The following is a 15,173-nucleotide window of genomic DNA, read 5'->3' as shown; positions in this document are numbered from 1 at the left end:
TGCATTGTTATTTAATTTTTTTCATACTTTGATACCGGCGGCAGCAGCAGCAAGAGCAACAACAAAAAAAGGTCCCGCACTATAATAATAATAAACACGGTGGAGCCAGATTAGATGATCCCGCGTCTTCTTTGGTTCTTTCGGTAAAGTCACGTAGAATGAGAATTAAATAATAAATTGATAAAATAAAATAAAAGTGGGTCAGACAGACGTGTAGATTCACACAGAGGTCTGTAAACTCAAGTTGCACAGACAGACGTGTAGATTCACACAGAGGTCTGTAGACTCAAGTTGCTCAGACAGACGTGTAGATTCACACAGAGGTCTGTAGACTCAAGTTGCTCAGACAGACGTGTAGATTCACACAGAGGACTGTAAACTCAAGTTGCTCAGACAGACGTGTAGATTCACACAGAGGTCTGTAGACTCAAGTTGCACAGACAGACGTATAGATTCACACAGAGGTCTGTAGACTCAAGTTGCACAGACAGACTTGTAGATTCACACAGAGGTCTGTAGACTCAAGTTGCTCAGACAGACGTGTAGATTCACACAGAGGACTGTAGACTCAAGTTGCACAGACAGACGTATAGATTCACACAGAGGTCTGTAAACTCAAGTACACACAGATAGACGTGTAGATTCACACAGAGGTCTGTAAACTCAAGTTGCTCAGACAGACGTATAGATTCACACAGAGGACTGTAGACTCAAGTTGCACAGACAGACGTATAGATTCACACAGAGGTCTGTAAACTCAAGTACACACAGATAGACGTGTAGATTCACACAGAGGTCTGTAAACTCAAGTTGCTCAGACAGACGTATAGATTGATAAAATAAAATAACACAATAATATTGTGTTATTTTATTTTAAAATAACACAATAATATTGTGTTATTTTATTTTATCAATTTATTATTTTATTCTCATTCTACGTGACTTTACCGAAAGAACCAAAGAAGATGAATCCTTGCAGTCACGAAAGCTTTAAATCGAAAAGATCCCGCGTCTCTCGAAGGCGGCGGCCGCAGGAAGATTGAAACGAACAAATTAAAATCGCGCTCCGCTGCCAACACCGCCCCCTGCCTACCGTAGCATCGACAGCGGAAGGCGGCGGGCGGCCTCGAGGCGACCCGGCCCGGCTCGGCGGGACAGCGGCGGTCGCTGCTTTGCCCAGGGGAGAGAGGAGGGGAAGAGCGACGCCAACAAAAACTTCGACATTTCCCCCCCTCTCCTCCGCCGTGGCAAAACGAAATGTCTTACCAGCAGGCAGCCGAGGAGAGGGAGCGGATCAGGCGCGAGATCGAGGCCATCGAGCGGTCGCTGCTCGAGAGAGGCGTCCGTATCCCCAGCTCGGGGAGCGAGCCGGACTCGACTAGCGACTCCTGCGAGGAAACGCGCGAGGAGGGCGGCGGGACAGGTAGGCCCAGGCGGGTGTGGATCTACGGTCTTTTTTTTTAACCCGCATATTTAAAATAAAACAGTAGAGTATTGTTTGTATAACCGGGGTGAGCGCCTACACGTACATTTAAAGTTGTATTCGGTTGCTATGTGTTTTTTTTATTGTATGGGATGAAAAAAAATAGTGGGGCCCCTTTTCAACGATTTATCTCCGTTAACCAGGTAAGATCCCACTGTGATTCATTCCCCGTTATCCTCGTCGCCTCTGGTGTAAAGACAGTTTAACGAGCGTGGACGTAGATTTCAGACATTTAAAAGTTGTGGTTAATCATTCGTATAATCGTTAAATTAATCTGTACATTTGGGCACATTAAACCGATTAGAACAGTAATTCAGGTGGAAAATGACGTGTCGGCCTTTCGTGATAAGAGGGAAATGTTAATTAAATATCACCGTTCCAGTTTAACTGACCTTTATCCATGCTGGGATGTAGGTGCATTCAATTGTGTGTGTGTCAAACCAATGACTTACTCCTTAATGAAGTTATACTTTTGAAAACGATTCATACTTACCTATAAAATGATACCCTACCACATATGTGTTATGATGAATTTGACTGAAGGTTGTATAATTTGTGAAACTATCCGAATCAGGTGAGAGCTAATTGAGATTACTTACCTCCATTTGGTTGAGGCTTCAACTACGAGGGAGCACATTAACATTGGTCTCCTCTTATGATAGATGTCCTTTATTTAAACAATTGTTGGCCATTGATAATCGTTATCGCTAGATAGACATCGTTTAACAAAGTACAATTGTATTAAAATTAATTATCTTGTCACTGAAATTATTTATACATGCAAGAACCGATTTTATTTTCATTTGTTGTCATTGATGTCCCTGATTTGAGAGCTTATTTTGTAAAGAATTGGTAACCATTCTGAGGCATTAAACACACTACCAGCTGGGTTAGTTTTGGGTGACTAAGATCCGTATTGAAGCCATTATGAATCCTCTGAAAGTTGGAGATACCCATACCTAATACTTGAATATCGTAGGAGCTCAGGAGTGATGGCTGAGTATTTATCTGAAGGCCATTATGAACCTCCCATCTACCTTGTATCATGAATAATTACATGCCAATGTTTTTTTTTCAGATTTCCTGCAAAGGATTTCAGATTTTGATGCCACAAATGTCACTCTGCATCAACTGCAGGTGGGGGTGAGTCTTTAAAGGAAAACCGTGATATTCTCCAGTCGCAGCGTACCTTGTGGCTGCGTGTCCTGGGCTTTCTAACACAGGCTAACACAGCCCGCCCCCGAGCCGCACTTCTTCTCCCCCTAGCGCTAGCGCAGCTCTCCCCTCCCTCTCTCTGCCCCTGCCCCCCCGCTCTCTCTCTCTCCCCCCTTGCCTCCCCCCTTTCTTGCCTATATAACCTCTTGCCACGGCAGCTCTCTCACCCACTTCAGCAGTTTTCTTGCTGTGGTTGTCTCACCCGATGAAGATTGATTGTGTTGCGATCGAAACGTCGTCATTTGTTTTATTTTATTTCTACCTACGTGAATTTACCGAAAGAACCAAAGAGTACAGGCTAAAAGCTCAGTGCATGAGGAAATACTTTGACATCCCTGCAAAGCGTACTAGTGCGATGTATGAGCATGTGATGTTTTTACACAGCCAATGTATATAGCTACTCGAGAAGACTTGTTTGTTTTCAGATTGTGATTGTCTTTAAGAAAAACATGGACATGTTTGATCAAGGATGGACTACAGAGCTGTGTTTACATGACTCACGAGTGTCAAAACTGACAAACCCATACTGTAAACCAGGCTGACCTGGCCAGCACGTCTCTCTAAACAAAGCTGTGCACAGGGCTTTTATCACATCGCTGTCAAAGATGTAATGGAGGCCAGGATATTTTTTATATTCTGTTCACCAGCCATCATACCCCATCCTCAGCCTGCTACATGATGTCACAGACTTCACCAATCTGGAAACAGAACCTGCCCTCCCAGAGGGCTAACCCAGTGGTCCCAGGCATGGTCTCTTGGGACACCAAATTTTAAGATACTGGCAGAAAGGTGAAAGACAGATTCAAAATGGATGTGGCTTGATGCAAGTAGTGTCGTGTCCTCTTATAGAAAATTGGTGTGTCTCCTGCAGGAAGTGGATGCAGGCTCTGACTCAAGTGAGGAGGATGATGGTTTGCTACCCCAGGATGCACCCACGTGCCTCTCCATCAACCTCCTCTACCAGGAGCTTCTGCAGGAGCGACTCCGGGACCTTGATGGGCTCTTGCAGCAGAACTGGGACCAGCAGGTTTGCATTTGAGTCTACCGAGAGGTTGGCCAGTCCGCAGCGGAGAGAGTGAGCAAGTAGTGAGTGGGTTACACATTTGTGCGTTGAGTTTACGGGTTAGAATATTTATCAGTATTAAATAAGACTATTGTTATTAGATAGCTATAGATGTTTAGCAAGGCTTGTCGTAATTAGTACATTTATTGGAATGTATTGTGTTCCCAATACATGCAATGAATTGGTCGTGTGAAACTCAATTATAGTCCATGCACATTTTTTTAAGGCTTCTGATAAAACAGCACAGCTGACAGAGGCAGTGTAGACAAGACCGTACAAATGATATGGACTACACACAAGGTCGAATAAACAAGACTACCAATCATACCGTACAGATGAGAAAGAAAAAACACAAGATATATTACAAACGAGACAGACATTGTAAAATGCATGGTGTAAATAAGCTGGTCTGACATTGGTGGTGAGAGTCAGCTTGGAGTTGGACATAATTTTAGTGTGAGTCGGCCTACAATGGACATGAGGGTGATAGTGATAGTAATAATGATGATACTGATGATCATGGTGCTGCATGTTTGTATGCATGTGTATGTCCACATGTCTATGTGCTTGTGTTTGTTTAAAATCAACACAGGAGGCGCTAAAGCGTGAATCTTTGGACAGGGACCTGGCCAGCGGAATGGTCCGCTCAGCCCAAAAACACCTCCACCTTGGCAGTTTTCTGAAACCTTACTTCCGGGATACTACTTCTGGACTGGGGCCTCCAGATAATCCTGAGACGAAAAACATGACTTCCTGCGGACACAAGAACTTCACTGCTTATGATCTCCGTCGATGTAATTAAATGCACGATACAGTGTCTTGAGACAGGGACTCGGGTTCGAAGTCTCAAGTGAGACTCAGCTTTTAGAGACTTGACTTCAGTATCTGTGTTTTGAGACATAGTTTCCAAATCGGTGTCTTAAGACTGGGTTTGACTCCCAAAAGATCAGGTTTCAGGAATAATTTATTTCAGGATCAGTATCTTGAGAGCAGCTTTATGAATGAGTTTTGATTGAGACTAAATTGCAGCATCAATATCTTACAACTGGCTTTCATAACTTTTTTTAAGCTCAGGTGTAGATGACTGGGTTTCAGGCTTTGCGTGATGTTTGTCTTTTAATATTCTCAGGGACTGAACGAGAGAAGGAGTCTTTAAGACAAGCAGTGCTGATGGATTCACTGCAGAGCCGTTTACAACCCTTGGTTACCAGGTCAGATATCCCTTCTTGTCAACTCGAACTGCTTTTTATGTTTAGTTTGTTGTCCTTCCCCTGCACCTTCGATTAGCACGGCTGGATATGTATAGTGCAAAAGAAGTTCAACGTATATATATACACACGTACTGCACCGAAACAACATATGACTATTTTCTAGTAGCTACTCATCTAGGTTGCCCATCTTAGGCTGTGTCACATGGGTTTGAAGCTTCGGTTTTAAGAAAGAGACATCAATAAAACACAGTCATGTGCATCATTATGGAGCGCTCGTGTTGTCACTGCTATACATTTTGTTTCAACATTGAATACTATGATGTAGCAATAACCCTATAGCGTTAAAACCAGATGCTCGTGGTGATGCCTGCTAAGATAAGTCCTTGAAGAATGCATTAACTGCTTAACAAGGTAAAAACTAAAGCCAGATGGCGGTAGTGAGACTGTAGAGCGATGCTTGGAACACAGGTCTCGACTTCGCAACAGCTGCAGAATCGGGCAGAAGGAATTAATTGATGGCACGATGTGGTGGATTGATGGCATTGGCCCTGATGGCTTTTTAACCTTGACCTATGTTCAAAATACTATGTTAAGCTGGGGGAGTGGTGGTACAGTGGTTGGTGCACTGCACTAATAACTCCACTGCCTGAGTTTGATTTCTGGCCACGACTAACATCAATGGCTGATGGTATCTCAATCAAACTTGGGCCTTCCCCTTCTTTAACAAGCACTGCACAGTGTGGTGAAGTATAATCAAACAAATTCCTCTGACCGATACAGCAAGGGAAGGCGTTTATCTGCCAGTTGATTGAAGGATTGACAGCGTAGAGAGTTGTGTGATGCAAAGTACCCTACGTTGATGCCAATTCAATTACGTCGACTTGGCATACAATGTATATGTCTTTCTGCATATGCTCAGGCTCAACACCACAGAGGTGAAAATGGAGAGAATGGGGGAGGATGAAGACAAGTCGGCGATTATAAGTTCCATCGACCTCATGAAACAGGATATAAACAGAGTGAAGTGAGTGGGAAGGAGACGTCGAGTTGTTCAATGTCTGCGTGGCATGGCCATCATGGACCTAACATCTGGAATGAACCCGCGGAGGGAGAGAAACACCCAGATTAACGGCTTGACTTTGGATCTCAGCAATGCTTATTCTGTTTCTCTTGCATGGCCATTATGCACCTGACACACCCGCGACAGACAACCATATTCAGGGTTTGAACTGAGGACCTTTGTCGTATTGACATTTGTGACACCACTGTGAACCAGATACAGCCAATGTGAAGAGAGAGACACCCAAAACGAGGGATTAATTTCAGAGCTTCAGCGATTCTGACTCCATATCTCATACAACCATTATTTACTCATAAAGACAGAGAAGCACCCATACCCAGAGTCAACAGCCTGAATCTTAGTGGTGCTGACTCAGTGTTTGACGTGGCTTGTACTAACCTGACGTAACCATTATTAACCCAGTAAGAGAGAGAGAGACACTCGGACCCAGGGCTTGAAATCGGGATCTCAAGGTTGCTCGTTCATTGTCTCTTACATGACTATTAGAAACCTGACATGGTCATTATTAATCCCGAAAGAGAGAAAGAAACCCATACCCTCGTGCTTGAACATATGCTATTATAGGTGCTAGCTCAGTGTTTGTCACGATTATTGTGCACATTCTTAGCAACCATACAATTCTAAAGATGCTGCTCATGGTGATGATGATGTTGTTTCTGGTGTTGCTGCTTATGACGATGTTTCTACTGATGATGGTAATGTGACTAATGATGACGGTGATGATTATTTCCTCTTCGTTGCAGAAATCTCCCTGAAAATGAACTTATGGGCGACAAGGACGACCGCCACGATTGGCTCAAAATCGCTAATTTTGACGTGAGTTTTTTTTCTGTAATTATCATGCCAATAATGAGCGCACACACATTCAGTTTTGTCACGCACAAAAAAATACAACACAAAAACCACGTTCATATCTACCAGCCCTGTGGACCTTTCAGAGACAGTATTTTGAGTGAATGATGATGTGTGTGTTTGACCCCGCGGGGCAGAGCAGATGGCAGGCAAGCGCAGCCCCACGGAGGTGGAGAAGTTCTGGAGGTACTCTCTGCACCCGGGCGTGAACGCGACGACCTGGCAGAGCCACGAGGACAAGGCCCTGCACAAGCTCGTCTCACAGCACGGGCACAACGCGTGGGGCGACATCGCAAGCAGGCTCGGGGTAGCCATGAACACCCAACGGAGTAGGGGGGTCGGGGGTTAAAAGTCATAATGGGTGTGTTAGATACGCTGGACCTGTTCAGCGTATCTAACAGGAGGTCCTAGGTTCAAGAACTAGTTATTTTGGATCGCTGTGAAAAAGAGATTTACAGCTCATCGGATTCCTCCAGTATAAATAAATACAGTATTCAGATTCTGATGAGCCAGCACTTCTGAGATTCTGGGTTCAAGACCGAGTTATGGGTGTTTCTTTGTCAAGCCCTTGGTTAGAGTGTATCTATGTCGATGTCTCACACGAGAGCATCAAAATAGTTATGTCAGATTCACTGAGCTCACACCACAGGTTCTGTATTCAAGCCCTAAGTCCTGGTATCTCTCTTTCAAGAGATTCACAAGTGCTGCTTCTGGGACTTTCCCCCCCCCCACCATTTTCTTATCAAGTTGTCCCCGTCTGTCCTCTTCCTTTCAGACCAATCGCACGGCGTTCCAGTGCTTGAGTCGGTTCCAGAGGACGAACCGCGCGTTCCGACGCAAGGAGTGGACCGAGGGGGAGAACGAAGCGCTCATCCAGCTGGTGGAGGCCATGCGAATCGGGGAACACATCCCCTTCACCCGCAGTGAGACACGCTCGCTCACTCTCATCCACTCGCATTCACACACTCATGCAGATCGGGGAACACATCCCTTCACCCGCAGTGAGACACGCTCGCTCACTCTCTCAATCACTCGCACAGTCAGCCACTCACTCACACACTTTCTCACTCGCCCACTCACTGAACTGCTCACTTGACCATTCACAGTTAAATTATTCAAAGTTCTGAAGGGAACAAAATCGGTTATTGTCCTTGGAAATCCAAAATCCTATTGTTATAAATCCGAAACTGCCTAGTGTGTATGAATACAACGTCAAAGTAATTTCCTGCTCAAATGAGAGTTAAGGCTCCAGTGCTTGTCCTCCGTTTGTAACCTTGAACCAGTGGTTTAAATTCCACATTCCTATGGCAGGGCAGCACCCTTTATCATAGGGCAACCACTGTTGACTTCCCCACATTTTGGTACGAATTTTATAGGCCCCCCAACCAGGATTTGAACTCACAATATTCCAATTATGAGCCACTCACGAGCCCTGCCACCTGGCCTGTGCGTATGCAGTCTGTGTGTGCTTGTTCCTGTACCCGTCAGTGCTGGCACAGTGGTTAGTACATAGGGCTACGGACCGGGTCCGAGTTCAATTCCCGCTCACGGCCAAGATCAGTGATGAATATCTGAACCCGCCATCGGCCTTACCTAGGTCGACTCAGCCTTAAATGAGTATCTCATGCGGTGAGTGAACATACGCACTGGAGAGACAAAGGCGGCCAGGCCTGGTGCTGGGCATAACACCCCCTCGTGCACCACGTTGGCCTTCATAGGTGCTCGCTAACAACACTTGGCCCAATAGTGTGTTGGGGCTGTACGGTAGAGCATTGCCTTTGTGTCCATGTGTAGGCTGCACGTAGGGTGTACGTATAGGTGTGTGTTTGTGGTTTTTCCAGTTGCGTTCTTCATGGATGGCAGAAGCCCTGCTCAGCTCAGCGGTCACTGGAATAACGTGCTGAAGCCTGGGCTCCGCCACGGGGCCTGGAGCTCGCTTGAGGACGATGTGAGTGGTTGACCTATGGTGCGGTTAACCCACGGTCGTGTGGATGACTCTTTGTGGTGTGTGTTGAACCCCTTTCAGGTGTGGTTGACCCTGCGGTGTGGTTGACCCTGTGGTGTCGTTGATTCTGTGATGTGGTTAATTATTGTGTGGTTGACCCACGGAGTCTTTGACCCTGTAGTGTGGTTTTTGCTAGCAGTGTGGTTGACCCTGTGGTGTGATTGACCCTGTGGTGTGGTTAGCCCTGTATATGCTTGACCCTGTGGCGTGGTTATCCCTGTCGTATGGTTTCTTCTGTGATGTGGTTAATTATTGTGCTGTTGACCCATGGGGTGTTTGACCCTTTAGTGTGGTTTTGCTTGCGGTCAGGTTAACCCTGCAGTGTAGTTGATTACAGTTTGGTTTACTCTGTGGTGTGGTTGACCCTGTGCTGTTGGTGACAGCTGCTGCTGCGTGCCGTCGAGCGTTTTGGCGAGCGTTGGTTTCTCGTTGCCAAAGAAGTTCCTGGACGCACGGATTTGCAATGCAGAGAGAGGTGATGACAATTCACCACCATCACCACCAGCAGCCGTAGCTACGTTATTTACAGAATCATCTCATAATTGTCCACCTCGTTTTTAAGTTCATCACAATACTGATTACGCTGTGAACGACGCTGTTGCTGATGATGTTGATGGTAATGTTAACGGTGCTGCTGATTGAAACAATTGCGTTCCAAATTGATTATGTTGTTCGTGATGAAGTTGCTGCTGTTGCTGGAAATGAAAGTGGTATTGGTGATACTGCTGCTGTTGCAGTTTTTGATGATGATGATGATGATGGTGACGATGACATTGTGGTGGTGATGATGTTAGATACGTAAACTGCCTCGCCGACGGTCTTGCCAAGGGCATGTGGAGCAACGTTGAAGATAAGAACCTGCAGAGCCTGGTCAACTATTATGGACCCGGTGAGGGCTTGCCATGGTTACGCGTGGTGAAGTGCTGCGAGGATGTTGGGGTTGTCTTGTTGTTTTTATCTTTACTGTGGTGTATTTGTTTTTATTTCTGTCTTTTACTTATTCTGGTTCATGTTATCCGTGTTGTTTGCTTGCTTTGTTGTGTTTTTGTTTATCGTGTCCTCTTTGTGCATCGCGATGTATTTATGTTTAGTGGACTTTTTATGTTTCCTGTGCTGTGTGTGTATTTGCTGTGTTATTTACATTTGCTGTATTTTGTTTATGATTGTGTTGTGTTTATGATTATCGTGTTGCATTTATGTTCACCCTGTGACATTTGTTTTGTGTTTTCTAAGTATTTATGTGCTTATGGTTTTGTCATGTTTATGCGTTTATTATAATTATCGTGCCATTTCTTTATATACCCCCAAATTTGCTTTCAGCACCACAGGACAACTCTGTGTTCATTCAGAACTGCCACAGGGTAGCAGCGTATCACCTGCTACAGATTAAGGAACAGTTGTTTTCAAGTTTAATTTGTTTAACCAGGTGATAACTCAAGAGACCTGATTGAGTCTCGTTTGCAAGAGTAACCTGGGTCACCACGATGACAAAAAGCAACAAACTAAATAAAGTACAGCAACGAAGCAATTGGAGATCAGAACGTAGAGAAAAAACAACCGTCTCACATGAGAAGTCAAAAAAACACTGCACAAACACAAGTCAAAGTCAAATAATAAACTCTCTGCAACTCAAGTCGGCTCGGGCAGATTATCCCTAAACTAATCATAGTACAATTACACATTAAGTTGCGGAAACATCAAAACTTTACTCGATAACATGGCATTTGGAAAAGTGCTGCCCTCCCTTACCCTTCCTAGTGTGGATGCAAGGTCACTTGAAGGAATTTCAGAAGTAGTTTTGTGAGATGTTCTTCAATGAGCCAGTCTCTCACGATGGGGATTGCGCTATTCTTCCAGATAAATCCTCTCTCTTGTGACATTACACCGATTGTACATTTAGAGGTAAAAGACAGTACAATGAAAATATCCAGGATCTCAGTGGTGCCAGTCTAGAAACTTTGACCCCTGAGACCCCTTGGCAAATCTTATCGTGATGTTATGTTTGTTGTGTGTTAAGATATTTGTTATTATATGCCCTGCTGCCCAATTAGCTCAGCAGTAGAGTCAGCGGCTAGAAATCCTTCGGTTTTAATAAAACATTCTAAATTGGGGTTGACTGGGCCCATCTTTCCTCGAGCGTCGATAAAACCTGTACCGCCTAGCGTGGAATTAAACAGCGATTGCCCTTTGGAAATACTCGTCCCTGCCATAGGAATGTGGAGGATCTGCCATTGGCTCAGGGCTGTAAACAGGAGATGAGCGCCTCCTTGACGCTCATTTGAGCAGGAAATCACTTTGATGATGATCACGAGCACTAAACTTGCATTGTGCCCTGTTTAAGTATTTGTTATATTTTTTTAATACCGGGCGAGTTTTATGTCATGTGTGTGTGTTTGTTGTGCGCGCGTCTTTAGGTCAGTGGTCTGTCGTCGCAAAGGCCTTAGGAACACGCAGCAACAGTCAGTGCTCAAAGAGGTGGAAGAGACTCAACGAGAAACAAGTGCGGTCGCAAGCTACACATACAAATATACACGTATATAGCCTTTAACAGACTTGGGGCAAGTGCTGCAAGCGAGCACCTAATGAAGGCTGGTAAGGCACAAGAAGGGGTGGGCGGCCAGCACCACGGCCAGCCGCCATTGTCACCTTATTGACGATGTTTACACGCTGCACCAGGTACTCATTTGAGGCAGAGTTGACCTAGGGGAGGCCCAGAACTAGTTCAGACAGTTGTCACTGGTGTTGGCCGTGAGCGGGAATCGAGTTCGGGCCACCAGCTTTATGGCGCAGCTCTTTTTCAGAAGCGACCTTGCCACAAATGATAGCTCAACGAAGTGGCTTATCATGTGGAGATGTATAGCAGTCAAATACTCTAAAACGCATGTTTATAAATGTGGAGGGAATATCCGGATGACCTGGAAAAAAATCCACGTGACCACAGGGATAAAACGCAAACTCTAAATATACAGATGTCAGGGTCGGAATCGATCCCATGTCCTGTATACCAAGCGAGGTAGTTAACATCTTGTTCTTGCCTTTCATGAGCTTTGTTATCTCGTTGAAGTGTTATCTTGCATCACACCGCACGTACACAAACACAAATATACTTACGTAACACAAAAAATAATAATACGCGTTTGTTGTGGAAAATCCAGATAAGGGGACGATGTCTCCTTCATACATTTGTATCTCCACTAACAAATACTTAAATATTAAAAATTAGAGATATGTATGTAGCTGTGTCTCTGTTCATCAGCCCACTTGTGCCGCCATTCCATATCCACCTCATTGCCCAAGCACATCGGAGAGTTTTATAGATCTGTGTGATCCACCAATCCTAGCCATCAAAACTCCCTGTCTCCTTGCGTGTGTCAGTCTCCCAGAGTAGATTCATTGTCGAGGAAGCGCAAGAATTCCACTTCGCCGACTCTGGACGGGGAGGGGATACCTGCAGTCAAAATACGCCGAGCAGGAAGGCGGAAAACACGGTGGAAGAGGCATCGAAGCGTCTACACAATCTCCACTCCGCCACCATCTCCACCACCGTCTTCGCTGTCATCTTCGCCATCGCCGCCGCCACCGTTATCGTCATCATCATCTGTTGAAATGCGGTCCGACAGCGACGGTGATGCTCATGAGGCTGACGACGTGGTGGATGCTTCGAACAAACGAAAAATTACATCGCAACACCACGAGGTACACGTATCCGCGGTTACGTATGTTGTGTTCATAACGTTAGTGGTGGTCGTGGTAATGCAACAAGTTGTCCTTTGTTCAGGAGTGTCCTTTAGGAGTGTCCTAGACTGGGATGTTCCACTAATTTCGTATTTATTGAGTGTTTTGTTTTGCGTTGCATGAGACCAGAGTACCTGGAGAACACCTATGCTTACATACAAGGAGGTAACACTCCCAAATGTTGTGAAACTCCTTTACCGTCGTTGTCGAGAAGGTGCCATACCCTGGCCCGCCAGGAGAAGGCGGTACAATGTGGACTCCACCTGTTCCGTCTGCATGGCATCGTGTTTCCCCCTAAAACACATTGTTTTACTTCAGGTGCTCCGGTTTCCTTCCACATGCGAGTTAATTAATTGGCCGATTACACCTTAATATATAGAGAACCGCAGAGCTTGGGCAATTTTTGGCATAGGCTCATCACGTGGCTGCCTTCCTGCTTGCCTGTGTATCCTCATGCGATGAGGAACCACAGCCCACCATTCCTCCTGGGTCGATAAAATAGTACCAATCTGCTCTTAAAATTTCTTGTGAAAAAGGCCCATTACCTGAAACGTCATCTATTTTATTTTATGGTAGTGCTATTGATGAATGAGTTTATTTACTGTGGGTAAGTCAACAGTTGTCCTACAGATAGACTCGCCCCCCCACCATAGGGACGTGGAATTTCCACCACTGGCTCAGGGCTGTAAACCGGTTGATGAATGCCACCTCCATGCTCACTTGAGCAAGAAATCACTTTGGACTGTTGTGTTAAAAAAAGTGAATTCTGTTTGTTCAGGATAAACGCGCAAAGCTGCTGCCGGGCGGAGCGGCGGGGAGTTCAACCAGGAAAACGACGCTCTGCGTCCCGAGCATCGATCTGTGGCTGCATCCCAACCCTTGGGTGATGCCAACCACCTCTGACCCTGCCGGTGAGGTCAAAGGCTAAATAACAACTGCTAGTTATCTACCCAGGAAAGCTTTGCCGAGGTCTCGATACTCTTTATCCTGGGATGTTTGGCCAGTTCCGTAAAGTAGTGTTTGGCTTGTATACATGGGGTTACACTCGCCTTGCCTCCTGGCCACTGAACAGCCCTATTCCTACAATACCTGGCAAGCGTTTGGTGTCACTCGTCCACATTTTATCCAGGTTCCCACCTGCTTCAATGTGATGTGAAATGTGGTCATAAGATAAAGTAATGTGTTCATATCTTAATGAAAATTTAACTTAAAAAACAATACTTTGTTTAGTTCTCTTTATTTTAATATTTAAACTTGATGTTTAATCAATTGAGTGGTGTTTGCATTTACTTTTTAAACGTTTGTGTAACTTGAAATGTAATATTATTGGGTCTTACGGTAAAGTCACGTAGATAGGTTCAAAGAAAATAAGAAAAAACTAAAAAAACTACAACGTCTTGTGTTGCGATCAAAACGTCGTAGTTTTTTTTGTTATTTTTTGTTATTTTCTTTGAACCTATCTACGTGATTTTACCGAAAGACCCAAGAATTAGAAATTCCTGCAGTCACGAAAGCTTTAAGTCAAGATTGAAATGTAATGTGTACTTGTTAAATGTGAATATTATGCTTGTGTTTTAAATTATTGCAACGTGCCCTGCTTAGTGTGAAGGGTGTGGCTGCTTAATAATTAAGTGATTGTTCTCTGTTTGATCAGCGTTTCAAGAGAACGATGAAGGGACTCAACTGAGAGAGGTGAGAATAACTCATGCCCGCTACTCACCCACTTACCCTGCCCAAATACCTACTTAAACTCTAAACAATTCTGTCACTTATTCATTTACTCACTCAGTCGTGTAATAATTATTTCACTCGTTCACCGGCTCGCCTAAACAACGTAACTATTTCTCAGTTGTATAATTCAATTACTCATTAACTCACTCGTATACTAACTAGATTCGAAGCTTTCATGCGACTGCAGGAATTATTTGATTTATTTTCTATCTACTTGACTTCACCGAAAGAACCAAAGAGTCACTCGTATACTCTCTCTCACACACTCATTTGCTGGCTGATATTTGTTTTATTTGAACTCTTGACCTTTTGTCCTGGCAGGTTTCTGAGCCTCTTGGTCCCGGTCGGGTTTGGGGTTCACGGGGTCCTAGGGGTCGGGGGTACAGCCTTGATCACAAGATCTCTTTGGAGATGAAGAAATGGAGTCACTTGGCAGCAACCGTTTCACACACACAGCCTGAATCGCAGACAACAGTTGAATCGCAGGATACAGCTGCCAAACTAACAACCATTGAAGAAATGGCAAGTGTTGAAGAGACAGCAGCTGCTCCGGAAGCAACCGCTGCTAAAGGCAAGACAGCTACGGTTGTGTGTAAATCTCACAAGCTAGCAACATCGTCAAGGAGCCTTGGTGAGAAGTTTAAATTGCTCATTAATCATCATTGCCACCACTACCACCACTATTACTACCACTACAATTACCATCATCACCACCACCATCACCACAATGACAACCATTTCAATCACCACAATTTCCTTTTTCACCACCACCACCACCATCATTGTGTCTTGTCTCC

At 44.8% G+C, this 15,173-nt stretch overlaps 1 protein-coding gene across 3 annotated transcripts in view; it reads left to right on the top strand.

Annotated features, from left to right (window-relative positions):
• Positions 1–1,070: 1,070 nt before the first annotated feature.
• Positions 1,071–15,173, top strand: part of LOC116938684 (snRNA-activating protein complex subunit 4-like) — a 19,079-nt gene continuing 4,976 nt past the window's right edge. The window contains exons 1-17 of one of the 3 annotated variants that reach the window (XM_076065976.1): positions 1,075–1,423; positions 2,562–2,620; positions 3,570–3,725; positions 4,354–4,555; positions 4,891–4,972; positions 5,892–5,996; positions 6,797–6,869; positions 7,048–7,212; positions 7,681–7,828; positions 8,747–8,853; positions 9,294–9,385; positions 9,705–9,799; positions 11,325–11,410; positions 12,286–12,606; positions 13,424–13,556; positions 14,300–14,337; positions 14,698–15,007. In XM_076065976.1, coding sequence (XP_075922091.1) covers positions 1,258–1,423; positions 2,562–2,620; positions 3,570–3,725; positions 4,354–4,555; positions 4,891–4,972; positions 5,892–5,996; positions 6,797–6,869; positions 7,048–7,212; positions 7,681–7,828; positions 8,747–8,853; positions 9,294–9,385; positions 9,705–9,799; positions 11,325–11,410; positions 12,286–12,606; positions 13,424–13,556; positions 14,300–14,337; positions 14,698–15,007 — 2,338 coding nt within the window. In that variant the 5' untranslated portion in view covers positions 1,075–1,257. Of the gene's footprint in view, positions 1,424–2,561; positions 2,627–3,569; positions 3,726–4,353; positions 4,556–4,890; positions 4,973–5,891; positions 5,997–6,796; positions 6,870–7,047; positions 7,213–7,680; positions 8,726–8,746; positions 8,854–9,293; positions 9,386–9,704; positions 9,800–11,324; positions 11,411–12,285; positions 12,607–13,423; positions 13,557–14,299; positions 14,338–14,697; positions 15,008–15,173 lie in introns of those variants that run through there. The other 2 variants (XM_032946184.2, XM_032946194.2) reach the window with 2 other exon arrangements.

Source organism: Petromyzon marinus, chromosome 1 (genome assembly GCF_048934315.1).
Source record: "Petromyzon marinus isolate PM22_M1 ecotype Great Lakes invasive population chromosome 1, UKy_Petmar_22M1.pri1.0, whole genome shotgun sequence".
NCBI lineage: Eukaryota > Metazoa > Chordata > Hyperoartia > Petromyzontiformes > Petromyzontidae > Petromyzon > Petromyzon marinus.
The sequence above is the reverse complement of the archived record's forward strand: the minus strand, read 5'-3'. Positions and strand labels throughout refer to the sequence as shown.